The sequence below is a fragment of the Lutra lutra genome, chromosome 5 (assembly GCF_902655055.1).
Source record: "Lutra lutra chromosome 5, mLutLut1.2, whole genome shotgun sequence".
Classification (NCBI taxonomy): Eukaryota; Metazoa; Chordata; class Mammalia; order Carnivora; family Mustelidae; genus Lutra; species Lutra lutra.
The window spans coordinates 69,295,037-69,313,182 of NC_062282.1; the positions used below are offsets into that span (position 1 = coordinate 69,295,037).

Here is an 18,146-nt window from a genome sequence, read left to right on the forward strand (position 1 = left end):
AGATATTGTAAATAGTGTTGCAGTAAACATAGTAAACACAGGGATGCAGATATCTTTAAGAATTAGTGTTTTCATTTTCTTTGGGTAAATACCCAAAGGTAGAATTATTGGCTCATGTGGAATTTCTATCTTTAATTTTCTGAGGAACCTCCATACTGTTTTCCAGAGTGGCTGCACCGTTTACTCTCCCACCAACAGTGCACGAGGTTTTCTTTATCTCTGCATCCTCGCCAAAGCTTGTTATTTCTTGTCTGTTTGATACTAGCTATTCTGACTGGTGTGAGGATTATTTATAATAACTTTCTTATAATCCTTTTTATTTCTGCAGTATCAGCTGTAATAGCCCCACTTTCATTTCTGACTTTTTAGTTGTCTCTTTTTTTTTTTTTCTTTCTCAGTCAGTACAACCAAAGTTTTGTTCCTTAAAGTTGTAAAGTTAGGTTGTTAATCTGAGTTGGTTTTGTTTTGTTTTGTTTGTTTTTTGTTTTTGTTTTGAAAGAGAATGAGAGGGCACACACATGTGGTGGGGGGAGGTAGGGGCAGAAGGAGAGGGAGAGAGAGAATCTTAAGCAAGCTTCATGCTCTGTGAGGAACCTGACACGGGGCTCCATCTCATGACCCTGAGATCATGACCTGAGCCAAAATGAAGAGTCAGAGACTTAATGAGCCACCCAGCACCCCGAGATCTGTCTTCTCTTTTCATGTGTTTGTTGCTCTAAATTTCCCCCATCACACTTCTTTTGCTATCTCCTCTGCATTTTACTGTGTTGGGTTTTCATATCCATTTGTCTCAAGATTTTTTCTAACTTCCCCTTGTAATGTCTTCTTTGATCCACTGGATTTTTGAGTGTGTTGTTTCATTTCCGCATTTGTAAATTTTCCAGTTTTCCCTGTGACAGATTTCTAATCTAACTTCATCCTTTTGTGGGCAGAGAAGGTTCTTTGTATGATGTCTATTTTTTAGGACATGGTTACCTCTTGCGGGACATTATTTATCCCACCACAGTCCCTAATTTCTATCCAGTAGTTTATACCAGCACTAGTTCTCCTTGATGACTGTCTTTACCACGTGAATGCATCAGCGAGTCCTGTCAGTTACTCAAATGTATCACTTTCCCTCCATAACCACTGCCGCCCAGTCCTGCTTACTCTCCTTTAGAGCATTTATCACCATCATTGTCTGAGTTGTCTTATCTGTCCACATGTGGGCTTTTACAGTGTGGATCTCCATGGTTAATTCTGAAGGCAGAGATCCTGTTGCACAGAGCTTCACTGGGAAAAACTCAAGCAGACTCTGGCACACAGAAAGTAATAAAGACTTTTTATGAGTGAATTTTAATTAAGAAAAGATGGTTCATACTTGTGTAGTAATTAGTCATGGGCCAGTTCATTAAATATATCTGTTAAGTTAATCTTCACATCTCTATGAAGTAGACACCACTAATTTTTTTTTTTTAACCAGAGACAAGAGGACAAGAGAGTTTTAAGTTTCTTTCCCAAGATCATACATCTAAAAAAGCTGTGATCTTGAATTTCAAACCAGGCAGTGTGGCCATAGTATCTGATTCCTAGTGTTCCTTTTTACTTTTTCTTTTTTATTCATAGTCTCTCACAGTAATACACTTGTGATTTTAGGGTACATGTCATATACGAACACATTGTCTTTGAACTTCCCCCCAAACTCCCTTCTTTCCCCCTTGTCTTAATTAATGAGATCAATTGTATACAGCTAACTCAGGGAAATACAAATTATGAAAAGATAGTTTTCTTCTCTTATTACTGCCTCCAGTTCAGCCAGATCCCATCTTCTTTCCCTGATGCATATCTCTAAACATAAATATCCAAACTACTTTTTCTTCTGAAAAGAAAATTAATTTAACATGGAATCACATGTCTGTGTTAAGTATCTGGCCTCATTATTGTCAGTTTTCTTTGTACTTAGAATTAGGCATAAGTTACTAGGGTCTTTTACTTCACAAGGAAACCGCATGAGTGCTCTTGAACACTCATAAATACTACTAAAGAGATTAGGATTGAAAATATAACTTGTTGCCATGTTTATTCAAGAACCCCACTAAGTTTTCTTCTCAACTGAGGAAATCACTTTTCCTGATGAATTAAGGGAAGGGTGCAAGAATGAAGACAAAGTGACCACTTGCATAATCCTATCAAAGAACGGGAATGGAAAGAACCCAATGGCTTCTAGAGACACTGAGGAAGTTGAGCTTATGAAACTTTTGCAAATGGATGTGTTGATAGAAGACAAGCTTCAAGGATGACTTTTAGGTTTCTGCATTAAACAACTGGGCAAATAAATGACATTTAGTGAGCTAGCACACATGGATGGGGGCAAATTTGGGGAAAAAAATGATGCAGTATTTAAATCCTAGATTTTAAGTCTCAAATATTAGATTTCAAGTCTATTATAGAGAATACATATCATAAAGCACATTTCTTAAAGACCTCTTCAGGCACTGGAAGGAAGTTATTGAAAATCATCTTTTTTCTGAAATAGCATAAGGAAAAATAGATTATTTCCTGGCAAGCTGATCATTCTTTAACAAATTAACTCATCTACATAAAACTATATATTATCTCAAAGGGGACAATTAATTCCCTCCCAATACAATTATTCTTTTTCATTACTCTCTGAGTTGTATTCCTATACATAATCATTATCTGTACTTCTGAATATCATGGCTCAATTGTTTTGTTAAAAATTAATGAGAAAGTCTAAAATGGGTAGGAGTTCAGATGGACTATACGTTATAGCTTTACAAAATCATTATAGCTTAGGACATTTAAAAGCCTAAAAAAATAAAGGTCATATGGGTCCACTTACCTCGCCTGCAGTTTTACACACAAACCACTATGGAAAAACTTTTCATTAAGAAAAATTTAAAATGTTGAGCAAATTATAAGAGGAGGAAAAAAAACACATTTTAAAGTTACCTCTAAAATGAAAAGAAATTAAGGAACACTCACACGCCAAAAACAAAGTGAGAACAGGAAGCCAGTATATTAGGCTGACCGAAATCTCACTTATTATTAAACCTGGTGACCAGTTTAGATTTTGAGCACCAAGGCAGACCGTGGCCAGAAAACAAAGCCTGAGGCTTTATAAAGTAGAGGCTTGAACAGGAGACACCTACATAAAGCAAGACCCCAAAGGAGTACAAGCTCAGTGTGAAGGAGACATAGAAATGCATTTGCACCATAAAAGGAGAACAAAAGGAAATGTGTATGTATTAATTTTGGTACTCAGTGGAAGTAGAAAATGAACTTCCTTTAAGATTCCAAACCCAAAGCAAATGCTCTATGGCTTTATAGCACGAACTTACCCAACTAGGAAGTCCAAAACTCCAAGACATTTATTTATTTATTTATTTATTTATTTAAAATTACACTTTATTTATTTATTTATTTATTTTTTGACAGAGAGATCACAAGCAGGCAGAGAGGCAGGCAGAGAGAGAGGAGGAAGCAGGCTCCCTGCTGAGCAGAGAGCCCGATGCGGGGCTCGATCCCAGGACTCCGAGATCATGACCTGAGCCGAAGGCAGCGGCTTTAACCCACTGAGCCACCCAGGCGCCCCTCCAAGACATTTATTTTAATGAATTACCAAGGGGGCAGGCATATACAAATGTGAATCCTTTTTGAAATAATGCACTTTCAAACCAGGCCTCAAAGGAATTTTATAAGGTTCAACAAATATAATTTTGTAGTAAAAAAATGTTCAGGAAACAGAAAAGGGAATAGATGCAGTAAAAATAAGGGAGAGCAGAATTAGATATGTATTTGGATCATATATAGAAAATACAAAAACAGTATAGATTTAAAATATGAAAAAGGGATTTAAAAATAAGAATCAACAAAATTGACTAAAAGACATATTAAAATAACCAAATATAATTTTTAAAATTAAATTTTCAAAATTCAATCAATAGACTACAAGATTAGGAGAAAAATAACAGAAATATACAGCAAAAAGGAGAAAAAAAAGCATAAAATAAGATGTTATAAATAAAACAAAACATACCAACAATCTTAAGCATTTAAAAACTACAATTTCTGTTTAAAAGACAAAAATTATCAGACTGGATTTTTAAAAAGTAATTGAGGTATATGGTGTTCATGTAAGATTCAAAAAAACTGAAAATCAAAGAATGGAAAACTATACTAGAAAAAATAGAAGCAAAAATAATTCTGATAGAGCCAAAGTAATGTAAGTCAGAATTTACTGTTTTTAAAGGTTCTTTTAAAATCATTTTTGAGAGAGAGAGAGCACCAGAGCATACGTGAGAGACCTGGGGGAGGGGCAGAGGGAGAAACAAGAAGCTCCTTGCAAGACTCAATCTCAGGACACTGAGATCATGACCTGAACTGAAGGCAGATGCTTACCCAACTGAACCACCCAGGCACCCAAGTCAGAACTCATTTTAAAGGAAAATGCATTATTTGAGATAAAAAGAAGTCACAGAATAATTTTAAAAATAACTTAATTCCTCATTAAGACATTATAATTTTAAAATTGTATGAACCCAGGAATTCAGCTTGAAAGCTCTTAGGCAAAAATTGACCAATCTATTGTCGTAGTGAAATTAAACATTAAATAGGGCATGAACTGACTTCCAACCAACATATTTAAGTAACACAGAAAAAGATATTATTTAAACAGTAATGCTGGAATAATTGGGTATTAATGTGAGGGGCAAAAACTGAGCTTTAACTCCTACCTCTTATCATACACAACAATTAACTCAAAATGGATTGGAGATATACACAAAAAAACTAAAACTCTAAAACTTCTAGCAAAAAACATAAGAGAGGGGTACCTGGGTGACCCAGTTGGTTGAGGGTGTGGAACTCTTGGTTCCACTCAGTTCATGATCTTGGATTTGGGGATCCAGTTCCCACATGGGGCTCCAGGCTTGGTCAGGAGTCTACTTGAGATTCTCTCTCCCTCTGCCCCAACCTCAAACCACTCACATGCTCTGAAACTTGCACTCTCTCTCTCTCTCTCAAATAAATAAATAAGTGAATAAAATCTTCTAAAAAAAAAAAGAGAGAAAACCTTCAAGACATTGTGGGTGGCAAAGATTTCTTTACAACAGATGTACAAAAATACCGACCCCTTCACCCAAAAATGAATGTGTTTAAGTTAATCAAAAGTGAAACTATTGCTCATTAAAGGACACCATTAAGAAAATTAAAATGCAAGTCATAGTGTCAGAAAAATATTTGCAAAAACGCTTATCTTTTTAAAAAACTTGTCTGTAAATTATACAAAAATATAATTTTCCTGAACATCTAATAGATACCAATAAATATTCTTAATTAATGTATTACTTACAAAGGAAACAATATGATATAGGTATTTATACTTATTATCCATCTTAAAAATTATTTTTAGTACATTTAAAGAACTCTGAGCCCCTCCTCTTCTATTTTATAATAAATTTTGTTAAAACTGGCAGTAAGTTTTCTTCAATGTTTGAATGTTGGTATTTTCTTTGTTGGAAGGTTTTTAAATCCCAACTTAATTTCTTTAGTGTGTGTCTTTGCATGCTTGTGTGCACAGTCATATGTGTGTATGTATACAACTGTCCAGGTGGTTTCTTCTTTGGTCAGATTTGGTAATTGGTGTCTTTAAAGAATTAAGCCATTTTCCTTACCTTATCAAATTTATTTTCTTAAAGTTGTTTATCACATTTTCCTATTATACTACAATGTCTATAATATTATAGCAATATTCCTTCACTCATTTCCCATATTGTTAATTTGTGTCTTTCTTTTTTGCTTACTCAAACTAGACCTCTGTCAATTTTCAATCTTTTGAAATAACCAGCTTTTGATGTCATCGATTGCCTTTGTTGTTATTCTTTCTATTTAATTGACTTCTCTTTGTTTTTCTTCCTACTTACTTTAGGTTTGAATTGTTCACTTTTATACCATTTTCAGGTGAAAATGGACTAAAATCAATTATCTGAGTTAATTAATTGATTTTAGATAATTGATTTTAGTCCTTCTTTGCTAATATGACAATTTATCCATCTAAACACTGCTTTAGCTATGTATCACAATTCAAGGATATTGTGATATTAGTTTAAAATATTTTTGCATTGTCAGTGTGATTTTCTACTTTGGCCCATGGGTCATTTATAAATGCATTGTTTAATTTCCAAATATTTGTAGATTTTTTTAATAGATATTTTGTTATTGATTTCTAGTTTCAGTCTTTGTGGTAAGAGGATTCACTGAGTGTGATTTCAGCTGAGACTTGTTTCATGGCCCATGGCTCTTATTGATTAGTATAATGCATTAATTATATGTAATTGCTGGCTCTTCTCTAAATATCACTTAGCTCAATTTGGTTTGTATTTTCTGTATTCCTGTTGATTTTCTTCTTGTTTTATAAGTTAGGGAAAGAGAACTATTGAAATCTCCAACTGAAATTATGGATTTGTCCATGTCTCCTTTCAGCTATCTCAGCTTTCTTCATGCATTTTGATGCTCTCTTTCACACTTAGGATTGTATGGTTTACATAATAAGTTTTTTAAATGTCATTTAGAATTTTACATTTAAAGTAATTAAAATTTAAATGGCATTTTTTAAAAAAAAATTCTTTTTTTATCTCTGGAACTATCCCTTGCCCTGAAGTCCATGCTATCTGATACTGAAATAGCCAATACATCCTTTTTATAATTAGTGTCTCGTGCTTAATTTTTCCCACCCTTTTAGGTTTAATCTATCTATGTTTTATTTTTAAAGTGCGTTCTTCTAAATTGAATAGAGTGGGGTCTTCCCCCCCCCCCCGCCGTCCTGACAGTCTCTCTTTTTTAAGCAATATCCTTAATGTTTAAACATAATTTAAACATAAATTTAATTTAAACAATAATTTAAACATAATATAATTATGGATATATTGAATTATTTTCTGTTTTCTATCCCTTTTTAATACTTTTTCCCTATGTCTCTGTCTTCTGTCGGACTGAGGTTTTTTTTTTTTTTTTTTTAATAAACATTCCACTTAATCTCTTATTTGCCTGTTTGCTGTATATAGCTCTTGTTTTATACTTAAATGGCCAGTTTAGGATTTACAGTATGCATTTTTAACTTATTACAGTCTCTTTTCAAATTATATGATGCCGTTTTGCAGGTAATCTAAGTTCCTTAAAAGTGTATTTCCCTTTACCTGCTTCCCTTCCTTTGTGCTATTATGCATATTTCTACATTTCAGTATAGTCACTTTTTTTTTATATGTCTTAATCACCAAAATAAGTTTTAATCACTTTTGCTTTAAAGTCAATCATCCTATAAAGAACTTACTAATTAAAAAAATATTTATGTATCTGTAACCAACATTCTTCATGCCCTCACATAATCCACCATTTCCTCCTAGAGCCATGTTCGTTCAGCCTGAACAATGTCCTTTCACATTTCTTGTAGAGCATATCTGCTGGCGGTAAAAATCCCATATTTTGTTTTAATGACAGTGTATTTATTTTTCCTCCCTATATGAAGGATCTTTTCACTAGATACAGAATTCTATATTTTGTTTGCTTATGCTTTGTTTTTTTTCTCACTTCAAAGGTAATGTTTCATTGTCTTCTGGCTTCTATTAGTTCTGACAGTATACCCAGAAAATTGGTAATCTTTTTTCCCTTTATATATAAAGTGCCTTTTGAAGATTTAAGATTATTCTCCTAATCATTGGATTCTAGCAGTTTGATTATGATGTGCTTTGGTGATCTTTCCTTGTACTTTTCTTTCTTGGATTCCATTGTATTGATTAGCACAGTAAGTTTATGGTTTTCATCAACTTTGGAAAAATTTGGGGCATTGTGTCTTCAAATAACTTTTTTGCCTACTCCCTGTTCTCTGGGATTCCAGTTCCATCTGTATGAGTCTACCAGGTATTTTCTGTGAGTCACTGATGCTCTGTTCATTTTTTAAAAAGGTTTTATTTATTTCTTTGATAGAGAGTACAAGCAGGGGGAGGGAGAAACCCGCTCCCTACTGAGCAGGGAGCTTGATGCAGGGCTCAATCCCAGAATCCTGGGATCATGACCTGAGCTGAAGGCAGACATTTTAAAGAACTGAGCAACCCAGGTGCCCCAACTCTGTTTATTTTTTCGGGCTTTGTTTTTCTTTCTGCATTCCATGTAGTTCTAGTCTATCAACTTCTCATCAAGTTCACTGAGTTATTTTGCAATCTCTAATCAGACCTGAAGCCAATTTAATGAATTTATTGTTTCAGATATTTTATATTTCTATTCTGAGGAATTTGATTTGCTTATTTTCTTGTAGTTTCTACTTTTCTCTCTTTTTTTTTTAAGATTTTTATTTATTTATTTGACAGAGAGAGATCACAAGTAGACGGAGAGGCAGGCAGAAAGAGAGGGAAGCAGGCTCCCTGCTGAGCAGAGAGCCCGATGCGGGACTTGATCCCAGGACCCTGAGATCATGACTCGAGCTACTTTTCTCTTTAATATTATAGGTTTTTCTTTAAATTTTTGTGCATACTTCTTCATATATGTATATGAAGAAGTATATTTCTTTAAATTTTTGTGCATACTGATCATATATATATATATATATATATATATATATATATAAATAGCTTTTTTAAAGTCATGGTCTGCTGGTTTCATCATCTCTGTTATTTCTGGGTCCCATTTTATTGACAGATTTTTTTTTCCCCTGATTATGGGTCATGTTTTCTGAACTTTTTAATATATCTAGTAATTTTTTGGTTGGATGCTGGACACTGTTAATGTGAGAATGCTAGATGACTATTGTTTTTATTTACTGTTGAGCTTCATTTTGTTGGCTTCATTTTGTTCTTTTTATTTACTGTTGAGCTTCATTAATTGCAGATCAGCTTAAGTTCTTAAAGCTTTTGTGAAGCCTTTGTTGGGCTGGATCTCGAGTAGCCTTTATTCTAAGACTAGTCCAACCTCACTTCTAATGTGCACATTTTTATTTTATTTTTTTAGGTACTCCACTGAAGTCTCTGTTGTATGTTCAGTAGGATCTATCCTCTCTAATTGAATAGAACTCATATGTCTTCCAACCCTACATGAGCTCCAGACATTGTATAGTTTCCAGGATCAATGTAATTGCTCTTTTCCCAGCCTTGAAAAATCTCACCACACTTATTCGCAGCTTAGTATTTAGCCACAGGCTCAAAGGAGCACCTGTGGGGATTTTTAGAGCTTGTCTCTGTGCAGCTTCCTCTTCACTATTCCAGAAAACAGATTCCAGATGCCTCAGGCAATTTGAACTGCTCTCTGTGTGGTCATCTTACAGAAGTCCCCATTGTCTGTGCTCTGCTTGAGTTCCCACTGCCTGTGGTTTGGTCTGGTAAATATCTTCAGGCAGAAAGTCAAGCAATTTAAGACATCACATTTGTTCTCCTCTTGGGGACCTCAGTTCTTTCGCTGTTGTCCAGTGTTGGAAAACAGTTGTATCATACACTGTTTGGTTTTCTCATTGTTTAAATTGCACGAGATAGTATAGTTCCACTTATTATGGTATGACCAGAAACAGATTTTCTAAAAACACGTTTTAAAGTTAATGGATTAAAAACAAAAACATAGAACAAGAAAAAAACACTTAGTGTATTGGTTCTTCTTCATATGCTCTTAAACTTATAAATTATGTGAGTTTCCAGGTACGTATGTGTATGCCATTTGGGGGGAAATACTGAATTCCAGAAATATCGATTGACTCTAAACATTATACTATAGCCATCCCCAGAAGGCTTAAGGCAATTTTATTAGAGATTTTCAGGAAATATTCCTTTATAATTGTGTCCTGAGTATATGTTGAAACACAGAAAAATATGGAATTATACTGGCCACAGTTACAAATCTAGACCAAGAAGATTTCTTAAAACATTTGATAGACTTCAGAGAAATACAATGAAATATTTTACCTTTTAGGCAAAATCACTTTTTTTCATCAGTTTAGCATTATCTGATGTATATCCATTGTAGGTAGTAAAAGCTATTCTCAAAGTGTTACATTTTCTGTCAACATATTAACCCCTCAAGTTTAAAATTCAAGTTAAAAATGAATACTTATATATTTTTCATAAATCTGAAAATACACATCCTTAATATTTTATTAAAACATTATGCTTTATGTGCAGTACCTGGAGATCTTTTTTGGTAGAAATTAAGATTGATGAGGTGAAATTTCAATAATTTTATGGATCTGTTACTTATAATAATGGGAATATCAGCCCCAGAAAAAATCCCTCAGTGGACCAGAAACACTATAATAAACCATTAATAATTTATTTTATTAATTTAAATTTTAAAACACAAATGACTAATAAGCAAATGAAAAATATCCTTAACCTTAGTAGCAATTAAACAAGTTTTTTTTAACCTACATAGTTCATAATTTAATTCCTAGTATTTTTTCCTCCCACGTGTTCTTTTGCTAGTCTTTCCCTTTGCACTATTGTCATACCCACCTGTTTTCTCATCCGAGAAGCCTTACGTCATACCTGACACTTCTTTCACCTGCGACAACAAGTCATCACATTTTATCAATTTCATTCCTAAATGCCTCTTGATATTTTTCTCCAATACCTGAATCCAAGCTACCATTACTTTCTGTTGGGTTACAATGATCTCCTGTTTTTGCTATCTAAATTTGCCCCACACGCAGTCCATGTCTATACACTATTGTTCAGAAACTTTCATAGCTTTGTATTTTTTCTTAGGGAAAAAAGCCCTAAAAGTATGAACAAGGTCCATAAGATCTGGTGATCCCTTACTTCTCCAGCCTCATCTCATCATGATTCACTTCAGTACATCTGGCGTCCTGCACACTTGCTCTCTGATTCTCACCAAGCTGTGACCTTTAAGACCTTCCCATCTGTAGCTCCCTCAGTCCTGAATGTTCTCTCTCCACTTTCTCTTTTCCCCTGGCTTCCAGCCTCAGGAAATGATGTCGCTCAAAGTTTTTCTTCATTCTTCCCACACAAGTTCCAGCAAATTCCAGTTAGATTATAAATTCCATAAAGCCAGAAAACATATTTATAATTGTTAATTTTGGAAGGTCCAAGGACTTTGAGTATTTCCTACTTTATACTTTATAGGTTAATAAGTAATTATTCAGTCATGATGAAATGTTTTACATGAAAAAGTGGCTTCTAAATTCAAAAATGGCACTCTCAGTGACTGTTATGCAAGCCTGTATTGGTGCAACCTTTGTGAAAATCAATTTGAGATTGTTTTTCAGTCTTTAATTGTTCTATTTATTTGGCTCTGTAATTCCAAATCTGGGAATCTATCCAAGGGAAATAATCAGATACACATAGAGTTAGTATACAGTGTATTTATCTGAGCATTATCTACCATATAAAAACTGGGAAACCTTCAAATAGTCAATAAATGGAGATTAGCTTTGATGATATTTAGGAAGATTTACTGGCTCCAGTTTTCAAAATATTTTGATAGCATTATGACATAAAAATCCTCATGTAGATGTATCTTAGAATGAAAATTCACTTATATGGAAGAGCCTGGAAGTTTAAATTAGACAAATAAAATCATTTGAAACAAAGTAAGAAGGAATCCTTAGTTTAAAATGGTAATTATGACATCTCACTTCCTTGTCATGAATCTTATTTAAATAGTAGCAGAGATGAGATCAAAGAAAAAATAAAAAATTCATGTAGGTAAACAAAGTTATTCCATAAAATCCCATGTAAGTGAGGGCTGTTTATAGATGAGAATTAGCATTTATCTTCCATTCTTATACACAACAAATCACAAACATGATGTTCCAGGGTCCTGAGTTCTGTTTATAAAACAAACACATTTTATGTTTGAATTGTTTTGTAATGAAAATAAGTCTGTCATCCTGATTTGTTTGCTAACATGCTTTGTAATGACCTTTCTTTAATCACTTTTTTGGGTGGCATGGGACATACAGAGAATATATAAGATGTAGTGTCAACATCCTTCATAGGATTACCGCATAGACAACAGACACACAGAGCCTTTTTTTTTTTAAAGTTTTTATTCCTAGGTAATCTCTACACCCAAAGTGGAGTTCAAACTCACCACCCCAAGATCATGAGTCGTGCTTTCCTAACTGTGCCAGCCAGGTGGACACACATAGTCTTAAGATAATAGTTTGTTAAAGAACAAATCATTATGGGGCAGAAAACGGGTTACAGATGTCACATGTCCGAAGGAGGTTGGAAGAGGCCATGATAAACATGGTACCATAGCTGTAGACAGTGCCAGGAGGGAAGGCGAGCTCATGGCATGTGCTCCAACTGTGTTCTTCCCTATGGAGGAGATGCCTCATGTCTTGCACTGGGGAGTGTTTACCCGTGAGCTTAGAAATAAATGAACTGCTTCTATTAAATCATGGGAAGTGGATATTGATTAATGATGCTAACTTGTTCAGCTGTCGTAATATTTTTGAACCTCTTTCTAGCTCTACGAGACGCTGGAAAGCAGTCTATTAATAGTGACTGGAAGATCGAGCACTCAGGAGCTTTCAACTTAGCAGGCACTACTGTCCATTATGTAAGACGAGGCCTCTGGGAGAAGATCTCCGCCAAAGGACCTACTACGTCACCTTTACACCTCCTGGTATGAAGGGATCAACTGATAATATTGCTAATCAACTTCCATGTCCAAAGCCATTCCCACTGTACCTCCTCTGATCTTTTTTCCAAGTTTGAATTGTCAGGTAGACATTCAACATCATTGAAGGGGGAGGGGCGTTTAGGTTTTCATTTTAATGTGTTTTAAATCATGATGTCAAAACCAGAAGTTATTGCAAGAAGAGCAAGACATTTTAGGGAATTAATTCACAGACTCAAAGTAGAAGGGAATTGTCCGGCAACAAGGAGCCCATTTTTTCGAGAAGAGCAGTTTTACCAGCAGCGTCTTTGTGACTCACTAGCAGGAGCAGGCGTCTGTAAAGACAGTGTTAGATACTCTGGCAGCTCATAGCATTTCAAGCATCCATGGCATGGGCATTTTCTGAATCTGCATAAAATGCCTTTGATAAAATGATACCTTCCCTGGGAAAAGCTTTGGTAAACATACCTAACGATACATCCAGTTACCCTCTTTTGTTTTCTTACTGGGTGTATTGATTCCTGCAAAGAAGTATGAAAGTTGGACTCTTCGGGATGATACCCCTTCACTGTGTAATAGAAGACTAGATATGAGGCAGGACAGAGAATGAAGGAAACGGAGCAGTGGGGCTCTGCATCCAAGCTGGTGGCTGGTTCATGTGCTCCTCTCGACCTTGAACTTTGCAGTCAGCGGTAATGGCTCAGGAGCCTGAGGGCTGACTGCACAGCTGGCATGTTCCCCATCCTAGTGGCAGAGTCTGAAATTCAGACACTTCAACACCTCCTTAAGTCCACACATAAAAACAACTCTAAAACACGATCAACTGACTGTTTATTTGGAGTGTGGTGTGCCACATTATTTAATATCACTGCACAATTCAAGTTGAATTTGTCTTCAATTGGAGACATCTGTGTTGCTGGTCTGGGAGCCAGAGTTCAAATCATGCATCAGCCCATTTGCTTTTCCTGCTTTCTGAATGTGCCTGCAGATCACCTAGGGTTCTTATTAAAATGCACATTCTGATTCATTTGGTCTGGGAGGGACCCGAGATCTGCATTTCTAACCAGCTCCCAGTTGATGTCACTACTGTTGGCCCATGACCACATTTCAGATCACAGTTTTTTATAGAACTGCGTTCATGGGCCTGACCGACAAGAATGAAGGGAGCAAAGGGAGATGCATGGGAACCTTCTGCTCCAAATCTTCATCATAATGATAATACATCCCATTCGCTGAACACTGAGCCAGAGACTGTTCAGAGCATTTTACATTCATGACGGCATTCAGTCCTCATGGAGACCCTGTGTGCTGTGTATTATTATTTCTCCAGTGTACGGATTTAAAAAAAAAAAAAACTCAGCATGAAAAAGTTAATTAATGTGCACAGTGTCTCCCAGGAAGTTATTTAGCTGTGAATAAACCAGGTGTTAATCAGTCCTTTATGCTGCCTCTCCTGACGGAAAGCTCAGATCTAAGTTCTTTACTGCAGACAATGTGGGATCCTAAGTATACACATAGTTTCAATAATTGTGTTCTTCATCTCCTCACAGTTCTTTTGGATCCTATTCCTTGATTTGAACTGGAAACTCCACTCTGTGCCTTGTGCCATCTGGAGAAAGAAAAAAAAAATGACTAAACAAACATCGTATGACCAATATTTGGCTCTTTCCTTGATTGGGTCACTTATAATAACAACATTATCAACAACAAACATATTTTTAAGGATGGGGTTAGCAGAGAAGGACTTCGGGTGAACTGCCTTATATGAATGTAACCTACATTTTTTTTTTTTTTTTAATGAAACAAGATGGGAGCTCTTTATGGAGCCTCTAATTCAACATCTTTAAACAGTATGTGAGACCTCAGTGTTGGGCCGGGGAGTCTCCTTGCTGCAGAATCCTTAATCTGACTGGTAATTACCAAGGTTTTTCCTGGAAGCATGAAGCATAATTAAAATCAGTGAACTATGTCTAAAAGAAGGCATCTATGTGACCTGGATTTATTCAGTAATCCAAGGGAAACTGCACTTCTAAGATATTTTTCGTTAATGACTATTACAGATTGAAAGCCGGTACTGAACTTTGAAAGGCAATACCTTTTGCTGCCATGTTTCACTGTGTGCCCCTCCACGGTAACACGGTCACACTTTCCTTCTTGCAGAGCTCTACTGCCAAAGTCGAATGGTTTAAGAAAGAGCTAATGATTTTGTGGCCAATATCTTTATTTGAAGTGGAGTTAGGTATTTAAGGACAATCTAACGTTCTATCAATGAAAAGGTAGTTTTTTAAGGAAAAATAGACATGTTTTCATTAAGTTAAAGAAGTTGGCAAATAGCTATAATTTATGTACTTTTTATCAATTTAAAAACTATGTAATAGTCTGGTTATGTCCATAAATGAGATAAGTCAATCTCTCTCTCTCTTTTTTAACTTATTTAGCTAGAGGTCGCTCATAACTGGCAACATCAAATGAGATATTTAAGGCCAAAATAAGCACTGTGATGTACTTAGAATTAGTACCCCAGTATGTTATGTATATGTGAATTTGAAAACTATTCTTTTTATTGTTGATAGAGCTGATATACAGTTCCATTATATTAGTTCCCAAATCCACATATAAAAATATATATCTTAGTATTTCTGTTTATATATTGAGCAGAGAGTATTGAGATAAAGAAGCAAAGAAAACTAACCCTGTGCTCATGTCCTGTTTTCCACACTGAGCATTAATTCTGAATTACCTGTCATTACAGCTACCTTGATAGTGGGGTGCCTGGGTGGCTCAGTGGGTTAAGCCTCTGCCTTCGGCTCAGCTCATGATATCAGGGTCCTGGGATTGAGCCCCGCATCGGGCTCTCTGCTCAGTGGGGAACCTGCTTCCTCCCTTTCTGCCTACTTGTGATCTCTTTCTCTGTCAAATAAATAAATAAAATTTTTAAAAAACTACCTTAATAGAGGTTTATGTCAAACAAAGTTCTTTTTTTTTTTAAAGATTATTTATTAATTTATTTATTTGAGAGAGAGAGAGAGAATGAGAGAGAGAGCACAAGAAGGGGGAGTGTCAGAGGGAGCAGACTCCCTGCCAAGCAGGGAGCCCAATGCGGAACTTAATCCCTGGACTCCAGACTCATGACCTGAGTGGAAGGCAGTTGCTTAACCAACTGAGCCACCCAGGCGCCCCTCAAATAAAGTTCTTGAAAAATTTAACAGAATTTAAATCTAGGTATGTTTTTATGCATGATATTGTATTACATAGATTGCTTTCCTGAATCCTCAGATTCATAGAAATGAAATAGTCCATGGCGTTCTTTGACATGTTTTGTACAAATGTGTTTATAAAGGAACATACGTTCTCATTTGTTCTTTCATTTAAAATGAATATACTTCAGGCATTTTTTCTTTCACTTAAAATAGATCTGATTATTGCCCATGCACTCCTAAGCTTGGCCCTGGGTGCCAGGGGACAGCAAAAGAGACAAAATCCCTGCTATGGGTCAGTGCAGTGTGGCCCAAAGTTAAGTCATTCTCAGATAATTTTCATGGTTTATCGCATTGTTGACATATGTGTATGTAACTGTACCATTGTTAAATTAGTATTTAGCAGTTCATTTGAACATAAATTTCTTTTCTAATGAAATGATCTTTCCTACAAGTGGAAAATTAATAATCTTGCCAAACTGAAATTTAACAGTAAGCAACATGGAAAAATATTATTGTCCTCAGGTCAATTAGACGTTCTCTACCTTCTAGAGAATGAAGTGATTCACACAGTCTTGTATCCTCTTCCTCTACTGGCACAGGGACTCACTATCCATCGTGCTGTTTTATGAGTGGAAAGGCTACATTTGACGTTAGATTGTGGTTATATCTTGATGTTAGATAGGACAGATAATCCTTTCCTCTCTAGTAAAGTCATTGTCGATATGTATCGTACTTTGGGAAACTGCCTGGTCCATTCACAACTTGAAAAACCATGACCTGGTATCTCCGACCTCATTCAGGTGGGCTGTTTGTCATGATGTCTTTAGCTCTGAGGTTAAATGTGTAACTCCAGTCTTTGCAGAAGTATGTCACTTTGAAGATTTCAGTAATAATGTCACAATTCTACACATAAAAGGAGCATGCGTACCATGCAACAAACATTTTAAGGTATCCGTATCCTTAGTATTATGCTTCACATTGTCTATGCTCTCCTTTAACCTTGCTGCCTTTATCATTTTCACATATTATAGGTGCTGCTATTTCAGGACCAGAATTACGGTCTTCACTATGAATACACTATCCCATCAGACCCTCTTCCAGAGAATCAGAGCTCAAAAGCACCTGAACCCCTTTTCATGTGGACACACACAGGCTGGGAAGATTGTGATGCCACGTGTGGAGGAGGTGGGGGATTTTCCAGCATTTATCTTATCAAAACAGCAGCTATTTTCTGATTAATCCTTGATAATTAAGGCACATTTGCAACTCCTTATCTGAAATTCCAAACTCCTTAAAGGATTGGAAACTGAAAGTTTTTTGTGACAAGTGTGGTGCCTAAATGCCTGAACTGTGTATGAATTAAATTGAAGAAAGGGCATTTACAGTTAATCACGGCATTACTTTGCATAAATATTAATGTATTGGTTTACAGGGGCTGCTCAAGGCACCACACAGTATATATGTCCTTTTATATCTACTTTTTGTATTAACTTCTTATTTTTATAAAATCTTCAAAGTTCTAACTTCCAGATACATCTACCCACAAGAATTGTAGCTCTGCAGTAAATACAAAGGTGCTGTAAAAGAGTAACGTCAGGCTTGCTTCTGTGCCATTTGCATACTTAGTGTGAAAAGAGAGAGCACCTGCAGAAAATAATTTAATACCCCCTGTTCCTCCATTTTGATTCTTCAAAAGTGTCCATCAACTATTTTCAATAAATAGAGATGTATCCTAAAATCTCACTCAAAGGTTTTAGATTGTTTTTTTGTATTAGAAGTTAGCAGGTAAAAAAAAAAACAAAAAAAAAAATTGCTTCAGCATAAAATGTGAGATTAGCAAATCACTTAATCCTGGAGTCCCAGAGATTAAACAGATTATCACTTACTCTCAGAACCAGTTAGGTCAAGGCAAGATCTCAGGGCATGGGGCTCCCAGCTTGCCTTTGTATCACATATGTCAGCAACATAATACTTCATTTGTATTTTGCACTTAATAACAGACTTGCTATAGTTCTTGAGTAATAGCTTCCTTCTAAAATTATTTTTAAATATTTACATATTTAAAATTATTTTAAAAATATTATATATAATATGTGTATATAAAAACATATATGTATATATAATATAAACTAGTTTTATAACATATATATAACATATTGTATATATGTATATGTTTATATTATATTGCACAATATATACATAATAGATACATAATATACATATATATGTTACATGTTATATATTATATATACAAATAATATAAACAAACTATATATAATATATAATATAAATAATATATAATTATATAATGTATACATATATCAT

At 35.1% G+C, this 18,146-nt stretch overlaps 1 protein-coding gene across 1 annotated transcript in view; it reads left to right on the forward strand.

Annotated features, from left to right (window-relative positions):
- Positions 1-18,146, forward strand: part of ADAMTS19 (ADAM metallopeptidase with thrombospondin type 1 motif 19) — a 273,564-nt gene that overhangs the window by 213,048 nt on the left and 42,370 nt on the right. Inside the window, exons 17-18 of the mRNA XM_047731597.1 lie at positions 12,470-12,627; positions 16,853-17,006. Coding sequence (XP_047587553.1) covers positions 12,470-12,627; positions 16,853-17,006 — 312 coding nt within the window. The remainder of the gene's footprint in view (positions 1-12,469; positions 12,628-16,852; positions 17,007-18,146) is intronic.